Source organism: Drosophila obscura, unplaced genomic scaffold (assembly GCF_018151105.1).
Source record: "Drosophila obscura isolate BZ-5 IFL unplaced genomic scaffold, ASM1815110v1 contig_28, whole genome shotgun sequence".
NCBI classification, from domain to species: Eukaryota; Metazoa; Arthropoda; class Insecta; order Diptera; family Drosophilidae; genus Drosophila; species Drosophila obscura.
In genome coordinates, this window is record NW_024542815.1 from 784,427 (window position 1) to 797,764 (window position 13,338).

Here is a 13,338-nt window from a genome sequence, read left to right on the forward strand (position 1 = left end):
TTTTTGCGCAGCACAGCAACAGCAAACCCAGTGGCGAATTTGATGCGTCAATACAGATGGATGAGTAAATTTCGCAAAATATCTTCAAAATTCCGAAGTCATAGTCCAGTGTCATTTTATCTTAATTTAATTAATTTAAAGTTCTCAACTAGTATTTCTGCTTAGCTCGAACATTGACAAAACTTATGTTTGCATGTACAATGTACTGTACATTTCGCAAGCGTGTGTTGTGCCAAATTCGCCACGTGGTATACGCTGCTGTTGAGCTCACTCCTTTTGCCGACAGAAACACACACACACACACGCTTTGCACAATTTTTTTTCGCTACAATTTGACACACAAAGCAGCTGTCAGCATAAGCACACATATATGCATATGTACATATATGTTTGTATGTATGTGTATTATATATCAGCCAGTGCGATAGAGGGAGATCTAGACTAAGAGAGAGAGCGAGAGAGCCGGAGTCGACAGCGGCGGGGCTGGGGCTGGGTCTGTTATCTACTGCGCATTGTCTTGAATGTTGTTTGCGTGTGTCTGTACGTATGCGAGCGTGTGTAAGAAGAAGCAGAATGGAAGTGTATGTGTGTATGAGCGAAGATGAAGCAGAAGTTTGTGTTGTGTGCGAAAATAAGAAGTAGAAGAATAGAAGAAGCAAAAGCAAATGAAGGAGGTGTGTGTGTGTGAGTTGTGTTTGCATGCCAGAGAAGAAGCAAAGCTGGAAGTGAGATGAAGCAGAAATAGAAGAGTATGTGTGTGTGTGTGTGTGTGTGTATAGAAGTAGAAGTGGAGACCCGAATAACTATCGCAAATGCTCGTTTGAAGGGGTTAGTTAGCGGCAGCGGGGCAGACATGACACGACCAACGTCAACAGCAACAACAAGAACAGAACCGGCACATTCAACTTCCACAATGCAGAGAGCAGACGAAACGCACATACATATGTATGTATGCATGTACATATGAATGTATGTACATACATACATATGCGCAAAAGAGACAGTCAGTTGAGGAGATATATGGGTGGGTGATGGAGACTTGCTTGACAGTGGAGTCGGAGTCGGAAAGAAGTGCAGGGTAGGGTAGATGGTTTGATATATGTACATTGTATGAATGCATGTATATATATGCCAAAGGAGATGGAGAGAACAGACAGAAATTAAAGGTGAGACGGAATGACTAGGGAGACGGCGAGTCGTGCATGACAGTGGTGACGGTACGACATACAGAACAGTGAAGATGGGTCGTGTGGGTGGGTGGGTCGGTGAGACGTGTGTGACAGAGTGGAAATGCATGCAATAGGAGAAATGATACTAGAAGAGAAGAAATGGTGAGACGGTGAGACATAGGCACGTATGACAGACCGTGTGTGGGCCGCCGCATTGCTTGACTACGTCTGATGAGTGCCCCTCTCCACCCCACTGTCAAGAGTGTTTTCGTTTGGGTGTGCGAGTGAACAGAGCGACACACGAAACCAACGTGTCAGCCAAGTCAAAATACATAAAAAAGCAAAAAGGGCAAAACAGCAACAAAACCATCTCCGAATAATAATAAAAAGTAAAATAAAACGAAAGCATATGGAGGAATGGAATGAGAAAGTGTACCGCCAATTCTCTGCATGCGCACATGTCTGCGTGCGTGCATGTGTTGTTTGCGTGCATGTGTATGAGGAAACTTTGTTGGAATGATGGAACTTGGTCGGAGGGAAGAAACGTTTTATGGTGGCGTAACTTGAAGCTGGGCGACATGCAAACGACTTGAAGCCAAATCCTTAGTAGAAGTAGAAGAAAAAAGCATTGGATAAAACGCACGTTGTTGCATTGTGTGCGCTGGCTAGGGTGGTGTTGGTGGTTGTGGATGGCGGAGGGTATACGGATTGGGTTAAAGGGGATGAGAGAAAACGGTCCAATCATTGGTGGAGCCCCCGTTGTGGTACACGGGACTATTGTCTCATAATCCTCTTACGATCCACCGCACACCATCCGTTTATACCACGTGCAAGAACACTTTTGGCATAACTGATTGAATCTTGTGCGGATGCACACGTTTTTCATTATGTGACAGTGGAAAATTCGATGGGGAAGCATTGAGTTGTGTGGTTTATACACATGTATTTGTACATACAGGTGTAATAATTTTCATAAGAAATTTTCACGGCCAAGGGATAGCCACATGCGCATGTCGGGAGTACATGCAATGAAAGCTCTTTCAGGGTGGACAATCTCTCCTCCAAAATGGTCACACGAGATATTAGATAGGGGGAGGTTGATTTTCTGTATCATACTGAAGGATATTGTGCAGCGGATCTTAATGGAGGAGTTAATACTTGGAAAGTGTTTCCCCCAACTGTCATAAGTGCAATCAGTACCAGAACCTCGATTCTCACCATATATTTCACGCTTTGTTGTTAATTTTCGGTTGGTGGTTTTTATTTGGACTTTTTATTATTTTATAGCACGAGCTTTTGGTTATACTCTTGCAGAGAGTATATCTTTCAGTGCCGCTCAATTTTAGTTATTCCGTTTCCTAGGCTTTAATTCCTCTCCAGGTTTTTTTTGTGTGTTTGGCTAATCAGAAGTAACCCCTCTGTCGCTGGCTCCACGGATTCACAATTAACTTTTTGTGATCTTTGTTCGCCGCAGAGCCAATTCACAGTTAGACCGTCGGAGACAGAGAGAACGAACGAACGAAAGAAGGAAAAAAGAGGGGATCGTGTGAGCAAGAGTGGGACAGGGGGAAAGAGAGAGCAATAAACCTAACCTGAATCCGAAGCAACTATCGGCGGCGGCTGGTGGGTGACATTGCATAGCCCCACGATGCGAGAGAGAGAGAGAGCGGGAAGAGCGAGACGAGCGAGAAAGAAGCCAAAGTAGCGCAACTTGCGGTGACAGCAACCACAACGAAAGCAACGAGAAACAAGAGCAGCAAAAACTAGAGATGAGCGCGGTCGTATTTTTATTGGGCCTACACAAAACACGACTATACATACATACATATGTATATTGAAATTTTTCAATAGAAAGCAGTATACCTAAAAAGTTTTTATTATTAGAGGAAAGCAAAGCAAAAAAAAACAGAAATATTCCAAAATTGTATATACATATGTACATACATATGTACCCTTAACGTACTGGGGCTTATTAACACATCCTGATGATGCATTGCATTACATATGTACATACGTAATACTGCCGATATTTTACCAATGATATATCAGATTGAATGATCTCTTCGTGTTCCGTTCATAATTGGCGTGATGCACGAGCCCGGTGACTGCCATCGCTAGCGAGAATTACAGCAGCAACAACAATTGCCGGTTTTGCGCGCGTAATCGATGCTGGCGTCGACGTCGACAGCAGCATCTCTCCCCTCCCCCAACCAAACCAGCAACCCCTCGGCGGACAGAGCAAACCGCTTTACGATCTTGTATTACGTGTTGGCGTTTTGCATGTTGTTGCCGTTGTCGGTGTAGTTATAGTTGTTTTTGTCGTTGGTTTCATTTGTGCATGAGATCGGTTTTTTGTTGTTACTTCAATCAAGTTACAGTTCCAGTTGTGCCTACCCCTCCCCTGCACCGCAGAAACCCCGTGCCAAAGACGGTCATGGCACCCAGCAACAACAGGCCAATCGTGTTTTTGTATATACATACACATATGTATGTACATACGTGTGTGTACTTGTGGAGGAACCGGTTTCCTTTTACTGCTTGCATATTTTTAGCAACAAGTTGAAAAAAGAGTTGCCTCGACAAAAATGAGACTTGGGACGGGACTCGAACACTGGTTTCAAAGGAAAGTGTGCGGGGGTATGATATGGTGCTGACTTAGCTAAAGTGCTGCCAGACACACACACACACACACACATGAAGACATACACATGGACAGGCAGACAGAAAAATGATAATGAAAACGTGTATAAAGATCGACAGAGAGACAGCGATCGGCATTCGCTTGTAACAAATATTTTTTTTTTGTGTTCTCTGTCCATACAAGTCGCGCCAAAAAGAGAATCAGGCAAGAGACAAACAGAAAGAAACGAAAGAAAAATAAAAACTTCGAGAGCTAAGGCCTTTGATACCCTTGCAAATGTAACGTTTCCCTGTTGGATATACATATGTTCATATATGTATGCACTATTCCAACGATTTTAATACGATGGCATAGGAACAGACAGACTGATACTCGTGGACGGACATGAATTATCAGAAATTGTGCATATGTACACTATGTATGTATGGATGAAAATTGATTGCTGATTTTATTGGCATTATCTGTGTTGCTAATATCTGATGAAAATCATAATACCTCTATTTAGTAAGGACCCCACACAAACAGCTTTTGTCAGGGAAGCGACAGAGACGGCAAGAGAGAGAGAGAAGGTACAACCGCAAACAGAGTCGCTGCGTCATTGACGTCGATAGCGACCGCAGCAGAGGCAACGCGAAACAATTGCCGGCCATTGTTGTCGCCGACGTTCGACCACGTCAATATTGTCGTTACCCTAACTTAAACCTCAAACAGTCGGCATAAGCGAACTGAGATGATACGCCACATATGTATGTATAAGACATTTCCAGATATTATTAATACCATATGTATTTAATGCATTTATCACTCTGAAAGGGTAAATCATATGCGACACTTTCCCTCCACAGTTCCATTAAAGTGAGCAATTTAATGGAAAACGAGAGCTGTGGTTAAATTTAAATATGTATTACATTTTTTTAGTATTAAATATTACAAAGAAACGCTCTAAAACATTTATATTGTTTATTTGTAGGGTATACAAGTGTGTGTTTTTCGTGCGTAATTTTTTTTTTCAGTTTCTTTCTTTTCTTTGCATTTTGTTACATTTGCTTTGCCATTCATATTTCTTTCTGTTTATTGTTGTCCAACCTTCTCACGCCACAGACGAAGACCAAGCGAGGGTGAGTGCGAGGGAGAGGGCAACGAGCGAGAGAGGGAGAGAGACAAGCAAACACAATGGCCACACTTTGACCCTGACTTTTAATGTGTAGATTCGCCGACGGCCGGCCCCCGTGTTCCCCCTCTTCCGCTGATCGGACCGACACATGCTAAATTATTGTTATTATTATGAATTGTGTTTTATGCATTCGTTTTACCCTTTCCAGAGAAGGTACTACGATGTTTAACGTTCGTTTGATCAACGCAGTGAAGGAGGCTCCATAGATGAAAATCAAAAGCAGATTCTGTTATTCTCTCGTAACGAAATAACGTATGTGTATATGTAATGTAATGAAGCATAAGGCAAAGTAAGTGGGAATGGAATGTAACGTAAGCTAATGTAAGTGGGAATGGAATGTAACGTAAGGAAACGTGAGGGAATGGAATGTAACGTAAGGCAGCGTAAGTGGGAATGGAATGTGAGGACATTGGTGCGATGAGTACAAAAACGAATTCGCGGATCTCTATGTTATCAGAAATTTCGGTTGAAAAACAAATTTTTTATTTAGAAATAATCCAACCAAATGTAACATATTTTGTGAGAAAAGTGTTCGTCGTTCTTAAAAATAGTCCCAAACGAAATTAGACAAACTGTTCTATTCAGATTGTAAGACTTTATCGCTGCCATGAAAATTATGGATCACAAATTACTCATGCTCATGCTACACTAAGTAGTTATTAATTCATCCGAGATTCCTTAAGCTTTTCGGGGGAAACAGCTCTGGTGCGCCTGCGAAAAGCAGCTCTGCCTCTTCCCCCATAATTCTTAAGTAAGCTATTTGCTTCATAAAGCCGCAGGTAGCTCCTCTTTGCCTCATTATGCTTCAGGTATGTAGGTACATCAGTCTCAACAAGCTGCCAGCACCCTTCAAACGCTTCTGGTGTCGCCGCCGCTCCACGTGGCAGCTCATTTGCCTAGGCAACGGGTCATTTGACTGAATGGTTTTTCATTTCAATTGAAAAGCAAATTATTTCTCTCTCCTTATCACCAGCTGCTCAACGATATCATTTGCTCTTTGCCACACGACCTATTCCACCCCATCCGCCCCATTTTGCGACTGCCCCAGTACTTTCGCCCGACAGCCTGCTGACCAACGTATGTCCATGAGAACGGCTTATTTCTGCCTTACTCTATTCATCTCGTATTTCCATCTTCTCTTTTGTGTGGAGCTTTCAAGGCGCACGGAGACACACACACACACATTCATTAATTCCGGCTCTGGTTGGGCTGCTATTGCGCGATACCTTTTCTACCGATGGTATTTTCGTCTGTGTGTCGTTGCCAAAGACTTTGTTTCACAAGGAGCGTCGTCTGTGAAAAACGGTTCGTGCACCAGGCAAGGAGGGTCTTTCAGCATGAGCGACTCCTAGGGGAAGGGGCGTTGTGAGATAATGTAGTTATGGCAACGCGGCAATTAGAGGAACTAAGCTCTTATTTTCAAGCCTTAGAGTGGGAGAGTGCACGAGTGCCAGCTCGAGTTGATTCATGTTACCAGTATTAGCACCTGCATGCAATCAATTTAAATGTGGTCTTTAAATTCTGACGCAGTCCGACTACATGAGACAAGGAGTACTTGTTGACTAAGGACCGAAAATACCACTAACTAACCGGACTAATTCAAGGAAAAAAATATAGTTGCAAATGAAGAATGTCCTGGGCATAGCTACACATTACCTAGGGTCTAGACTTTGCTTCAAATTACGATCCACCCACCCACGCTGAAGCTTTTTTTTGGTAAGTGTTCGATACACGAGCTATGCTCCAAAAATCGCAATTCATCAAGAATTTACTTGCAGAAACTGTATGCTTTTGGATAAAATGAGTTTTGACATTGAAGTCTAAGTTTCGCCGAAAGATGTTTTTATGTTGTAATAATTGAAAGTAAAATGCCGTTTTGTCTTTAGTCTGACCACAAAGTAATGTTAAAAGATAAAAAATGCCCAGAATGGGAAAATATAGGCACCTTTTCCATTGGTGTTACTTCAGCTCCGGAATTTTATCTGAATATTATCTGAATCAGATAATAAATAGTGCAACAACATAATATTAATATTAATAGGGCGGTGAACAATTGAGGTATTACTGTTACCCTTATTTTATTGTAACAACTATCACAAACAATAAAATACAATCACTTAACATAATTTTACTGTTTATATCTTTGATTAAGGGAACAATTTAAATTGAACAGATGCGTGGCCAGCATCTTCTTTGCTCCTTGGCTATTTAATCGTGTCTGCTACTTTCTTCACATACCTTCCTACCTTTTAATTAATTATTATTAATTACCTTTGGAAATTACAGAAATATATAATCCAAAAATCTTGCACTGCTTGCTTACAGTGGCGTCCGCTATTACTTTTTGTTTGGTCTCGGGACGCTAGCGGCATTTCTTGGAACTACTTTAGTTCCCGATGACGCCGGTAGAATCTACAGTGTAAATTCTACATCTCTCCGATAGAGGGCGCACGCACCCTGCAGAGGGCAGAGTGTGTGTGAGCGAGAGATAGAGTAGTGGGTGGAAGGGGTGGGGTAAGTAACTGAAAATTTATTTCTTCATCTCCGCCTCCGACTATTATTGAAATCGGTTTATTTGTGAACTGTTTTTTGACTAACAAAGAGTGCCTGTATATCTAGTGTCTAGTTGGGACTCGGGTTTGAGCCAGTCTTGCCAGTCAGTAGGTTTACTCTCCCATATTGATACGTAAAGTGAAAAAAAAACGAAATTTATTCCAACATTTTATTATTTTTTACCGGAGCCCGGAGAACCGGACTTCTACCCTCCGAATAATGCAACTCACACAGGATGTCATCTACAACTACACTAGGCGAAACGTTGATAGGATCAAGAGCCTTAAAATTGTGGGCTTTGGCCTCACGGATGTGTCCATCCTCAGGGGGGCAGTGTCCGTCGAGATCTTGAACCTAACATCCAACCAAATCGGTACTCTCTCTCACTTTGCGGACTGCTCCGAGCTGCAGCAGTTGCTTCTGCGCGATAATAACATTCGGGAGTTCCGTGAAATCGAGTATCTGAAGGATCTGAAAAACCTCCATACCCTCGTCCTGTCGCAGAACCCCTTCTGCGTTATGTTGGGATCAGAGTGAGTGACCCCAGACACCAGACTCCAAACACCAGACAGTGCCCTCCATTCTTTTCTCCTTATCTTCAGATATCGGGCTATGGTATTGCGCGTCTTGCCCAATCTGACTTTTCTGGACATGTTAGAGGTCACCAGAGAGGAGCTGGCCGCCTCTCTGCTTCCTAGGCAGTTGCGACAGGGTCGCTCCGGACGCACCTTAGGATACCCCGGACACCCCCGCAGGGTGAGTATATAGCCCTATAGTCCATCGAACCAATGATCGATTGAATAATTTCCACAGAGATCGAACGTTCTAACAGCCAGTCTGAATTTAGTTATGGATCTGAACTTGAACGAACTTGCGGAGCTTGAGGCTGCCGTGCGCAATCGCATTCAGGCGGTGACGCAGGATTAGTAAATAAATTCAAGTACTTGACGCGCATGTCCGATAGAGTAGAGGAGTAGAGGACACGCGAAACAGGAGTAGCCGGAGGCTGGAGCACGCAATCATCCACCATTTATCCACAATTTCAAATCAGAACAGAATGAAGCGTCAGATGAGGCATTCATTGTTGCAGAATGGATCTGCCCATCTGCAATCCATCACAATCGGGGTCATGAGATTAATAATCTATATTCGATGACAAAAAACACCAACAATAGACCTAGACTCTGGCGTTTCTTTCTTTTAATGTCAAAAGCGAACTTTTATAAAATTGTTAAATTGTTGTTTGACACGACCAAAGAACCAATGCCAGTATACAATGAAATTATATTTAAAAAGACTTGCTGGGGAAGGGGGAGGGGGATACGCATGGTAAAGATCTAACCAAATTCACAATAGTCCAGAATATGGCCAAGACCGTGGAGAAGAATTAGGACCAACAGGGGGAATGGAGCGCAAACTTGTGGTATTATTAATTAATCAACACAAAATCAGGGGAGCGATAAAGTCGCTGCACGGTACCGTAACACGGTAACAGAGCCCTGCATGAACGGGCAACCGAATCGACTCGGAGGGATTCGGTCGGTATTCGCTTTGTCGCATACGATTGAATCAGCGATTCGGCTTTCTCAAATCTTCGACTAAACGAAGCAGGTCTTGCCGTTCTTACTTTGTAAGATCCCAGCGGATATCAGCGGACATGTTTTTTCTCTCTGGCTGTTCACTTTTCACTCTCCACAGCTAGCCACACCCCCCTGGGTACAACCATGTATGTAAGTATTTTTTTTTTAAACTGAAAGTAGTTTTTTGTGATTTCATTGAGCGGATTAGTGTTGGGCAGTGCTCCATCCAAGCCAGAGTTGCATTTTGTGTCACACATAAAAGCGTTGACAACCAACTTTTTCATTCAGTTTGACTAGTCCGAGCATAAAACATATTCTGACCGAGAAAAATTGCAAATTTATTAAAAGGAGCCGTCTGAACGAGCCATACGAAGAGCAGGTGGGGTTGAGACACTCTTTAGCAGAGCAACGATAAAGAGGCTAAGGAGTAGAACATTTTGGATTTTCAATGTACGTAATGCTCGTAGGAAATTGATTAACAATTGTAGTAATGCGTTTCTGGTAGTTTGAATTGCTCGAAGGAACGTTCGGTAGAGAAAAGCTTTGGGATAAAATAAAAAAAGGGAAGATCATGGACCAAGAAATGGCAAGGTACTTTGCAAGAACATTAATTTGCATGTGAAACACTGCAAACTGCTTTAAAACTCCATATTTCAGAGCATTATCCGAGAAGGGAGAGCAGAATGACGGCGATGAAGAAATGCCAAGGTAAGAAGGATGCATCTTCTGTGGAGATGGGCTATCGCATCCACTGCAGCACTCGCGGACAGCACACACAGTTACGTATAGTCTATAATCCACACACCCCATCAAAACCCTTAGCGTCTGGAAGCCCCAACCAGGATGTAATCCGGTCGAGGAAAAGGCCGTTCAGGATCTTCTGGTGTGGGAAAAAGATTGGAATGAACAAGTAATGAAACGTAACAAAATGATGAACGAGTCGTGCAATTCAGTAACCAGTAGCCCACAAAGGAAGCGCATGCGCAGTAATGACACTTCAGATGAGCCCACTGCGGCTTTCCGGGATCTTCCTCCGTGGGAGGAAGAATGGGACGGCGATCTGGAATCGCTAGGCTTGGTGCAGCAGACCACCGAAGAACTAAGTAACTATATGCCCCGATACGATCCGCTTTGGCTGACTAACATTTGCGTGTGTCCTGTCCTCTCTCCTGCAGCCAGTCCTATTCCGGGCTGCGGCTCTTACGCGGCCCAGTGGCTGGCACAGGAGCAGGCAAAGGAACAGGCACAGGAGCAGGCGAAGGAGCAGCCACAGGGGCAGGAGATCTCACAGGCGATCATCAATAAGAAGGTCCCTGGCCCATGGGATTGGCTGTACGAAAAGCGTTAGTCGCGCTCCCAAAACCTTTTGTTCCGAATGATTTCTCTGTTCATGTCACTTCCAATGGGACGTACAATATATGTAATGCATTAACAGAGCAATATCATTTCCGTCTTTCCGTTCCGTGTATGCCAGCGAATTCCTCGGGAATAGGTGCTCAGTACAACCAAAGCTGACAGGGAAAGGATCCTATGAGAGGAACTAGTTTGGATCCCTCTTGTTAATGGAGGACACTCAAACATTTTGACTCTTTTCTGGGGCCATTAAGAAGACTTTTCCGGGACGGCATGAGGAATGAATAGAATATTATTTTTTGGAGTTTGTATTTTATTTTGCACTTAAAAGCTATGAAAAAAATTCTCTTAAATCGTAGATTATGGCTAGTTGGGGATTTCTACAGTGATGGTGGGGCAGGGCAGGGCTGTGCATGGGCAGGAGCAGGAGCAGGATAGGCGCAGGCTGCTTAGCTGATTAACTGGGGAGACTGCGGGGATGCACTACAGGGAGGGACTGCATTTTACAAATATAACGTATCCGCGGCGGTGTGTCCGCATATCCAAGAACTTAAAGTACTTAAATGCGAGTGGTGCGTGGTGGTACAGCTCAGATAGAAAAAAAAGAGCCCCCAGGATATTCACAGATAAGCTGACCCAAAAAAAATGCATATAGATAGGAACTGGCTGGCGAATCGAAACCAATCTGAACTGAGACTCGCACGCGTTCAACGCAACAAGCAGCCGGATTGGGCTCCGTTGATCGAGGATCGAGGATCGGGGATCGTCTAGGCAGTGGCCACCTTGGCCGTGAAGGCGGACAGCTGTGCCTTTAGTGCATCAATCTGGCACAGCAGCTCGATGTTCTGGCGCTCCAGGTATGCGGCCCGGATGGCAATCTCGTCCTCCTTGATGCGGCGACGGTCGCGCGACTTCTTGGCCGCCGCGTTATTCTTGCGACGCCGCTCGTAGTAGGCGGCATCCTTCACCTGTCCGCCGCTGGACGGCTGGAAGCTGGCATTAGCCGCCCCCGATGAGCTGCCGTTTGAGTGAGAGCCGCTGGTGGACTTTGACTCGAAGTTGCCGGCATGCGAGTCGCAATCGCTGGACTCCTCGGCCGCCGCACGATCCTCGCTCTCGCTGTTGTTGGTCGAGGAGCTGCCCTCGTTGACGCTGCCGCTGCGGGAGTTGGTGCGGCGCATTTTGGGGTTCGTCACGGTGCGGGAGCCGCCGTTCGAGTTGCGGATCTGTTCGAGCACCCGCTTCCGGTACTCGGTGTAGCGCTCAACGCGCGGATTGTCCAGCAGCACATCGGTGGCCGCAAAGTTGGCTGCAATCACCAGCGGGTCGCGGGGGAATGCCTTGAAGGGACGTGTGCTCTTGCCCGTGTCGGAGGCGCTGCTCGCAGTCATGGTGCTGCTGGTGGGCGTGGTAGAGGCGGTGGTGCTGCTGGTGGCGGCGTGGGTTTGGGCCGCTGGCGGCGATTGTGGCGTCTCCAAGACATCGATCTGCATGGTGCTGGCATTGCTGGCCGGGCGTGGGGAAGCCCCCACGGCTGCAGCTGCAGCGGCCGCCGAGGCAGCAGCGAATGTCTGCAGCAGGCTGGCGGTGGCCGTGGCATTGGCATTGGCATTGGCAGTGGCATTGGGCGTCACCTTGGGTGCAGCGGATGGCTCCTGCTTGATGTTGGCTCCGTAGTAAAAGGCCGGATAGAGGCTGGCCAGCTGCTGTTGCTGCTGTTGGACGGAGTACAGAAGGCTGTTTGGGATGGAGCCCGTGGCAGTGGGTGAGGCCGAGGGCGAGCCGCTGCCGTAACTGTAGTTGGTCTGGTAGGGCGAGGGCGTCTTCCGGGGCGTCTCCACGCTGTCGCAGCGGCGTGACAGATCCAGAACCTCGGCGGAGGCAGCTCCTCCAACTGTGGCCTGCTGCTGTTGCTGTTGTTGCTGCTGTTGCTGCTGTTGGCTGAGGGCAGCGCCAAGGAGTTGCTGCTGATAGGCGTAGGCGGCATAGAGATCCATTTTGGGCAGGGCCAGGCTCTGCTGCTGCTGCTGCTGCAATTGGCTGTGCTGCAGATGCAGATGCTGTTGCTGCAGATGATGGTGCGACTGCTGCTGTTGCTGCTGCTGTGGCGACTGCTGCTGGTGGTGGTGGTGGTGGTTGTGGTACTGGTGATGGTGGTGGTGGTGCAGCAAGGGCTTGCGATCTATTCGTTGAGAGAAGAAGGAGCAGGAGGGGGGAGATTTCTTAGTATGCTGTTTGCGTGGGATGGGGGGGGGCGTGGCTAACTTACCAGTCTTCAGATCGTTGAAGAACTGTCCGGACATGAGTTTCTCGTGCATCAGCATGTTGTCTGACTAACGGTTTAATAATCCAAAGCGTAATAACAGTAAACTGATGTTCTGCTAGCTTACTAGCTCTCTCTCTCTCTCTCTGTGTGTGTGCGTGGGTTGTAGGTGTCGTGACGCTGACGTTGGCGAATGCAAACTGATTTCCTTTCGGCAGCCCGACCGCCTTTTATAGTGCCGAACCCGGCTGCGCCGACGCTTCATTCACAATGGCGGCCTCGGGTTCGGTGAGTCAATGTCACGCAGGTAGACGGGCAGCCAAAGGGTGACTATCGCTGTCCTTCTCTCCTACTCCGGCATCGTTCATCTCACTCTATCCCAGCATCAAAGGGTTTTACGAGGGTGCGGTGCGGCTGCTGCTGCTGCTGCTGCGGGTGTGGGTGCTGCTGCCTCTGTCTCTGCCGCCCTCGACAGAGACTTTTGGTTTTCAATTTTCGCGAAAATTCGCCTGTTTATGCTATTTACTGTAATTTAAGCGCAAGATTTTATATGTTTTTGTAACTAGTAATTGCACACAGAAAAAAGTCCAATAAATTCGCGTATT

At 45.9% G+C, this 13,338-nt stretch overlaps 3 protein-coding genes and 1 long non-coding RNA gene across 4 annotated transcripts; 3 read left to right on the forward strand and 1 right to left on the reverse strand.

The window, feature by feature from the left end:
• Nucleotides 1–4,067: 4,067 nt before the first annotated feature.
• Nucleotides 4,068–4,746, forward strand: LOC111070100. Its single transcript, XR_002607318.1, has 3 exons — nucleotides 4,068–4,228; nucleotides 4,316–4,556; nucleotides 4,624–4,746. It is a non-coding gene; the product is annotated as an uncharacterized LOC111070100 (long non-coding RNA).
• A 2,878-nt stretch (nucleotides 4,747–7,624) lies between these two features.
• On the forward strand, nucleotides 7,625–8,819 carry LOC111070059 (cilia- and flagella-associated protein 410-like). Its single transcript, XM_022360358.1, has 3 exons — nucleotides 7,625–8,070; nucleotides 8,140–8,293; nucleotides 8,351–8,819. The coding sequence occupies exons 1-3, from the start codon at nucleotides 7,757–7,759 to the stop codon at nucleotides 8,462–8,464; spliced, it is 582 nt and encodes a 193-aa protein (XP_022216050.1). The 5' UTR covers nucleotides 7,625–7,756; the 3' UTR covers nucleotides 8,465–8,819.
• Nucleotides 8,820–9,387: 568 nt separating this feature from the next.
• LOC111070060 lies at nucleotides 9,388–10,622 on the forward strand. Its single transcript, XM_022360360.2, has 5 exons — nucleotides 9,388–9,567; nucleotides 9,623–9,708; nucleotides 9,775–9,825; nucleotides 9,940–10,220; nucleotides 10,293–10,622. Exons 2-5 carry the CDS (start codon nucleotides 9,689–9,691, stop codon nucleotides 10,463–10,465), a joined length of 525 nt encoding a protein of 174 aa, XP_022216052.1. The 5' UTR covers nucleotides 9,388–9,567; nucleotides 9,623–9,688; the 3' UTR covers nucleotides 10,466–10,622.
• Nucleotides 10,623–11,237: 615 nt separating this feature from the next.
• Nucleotides 11,238–12,794, reverse strand: LOC111070226 (protein giant). Its single transcript, XM_022360617.1, has 3 exons — nucleotides 12,740–12,794; nucleotides 11,929–12,652; nucleotides 11,238–11,895 (listed from the first exon to the last, which is right to left on the reverse strand). The coding sequence occupies exons 1-3, from the start codon at nucleotides 12,792–12,794 to the stop codon at nucleotides 11,238–11,240; spliced, it is 1,437 nt and encodes a 478-aa protein (XP_022216309.1).
• Nucleotides 12,795–13,338: the final 544 nt, after the last annotated feature.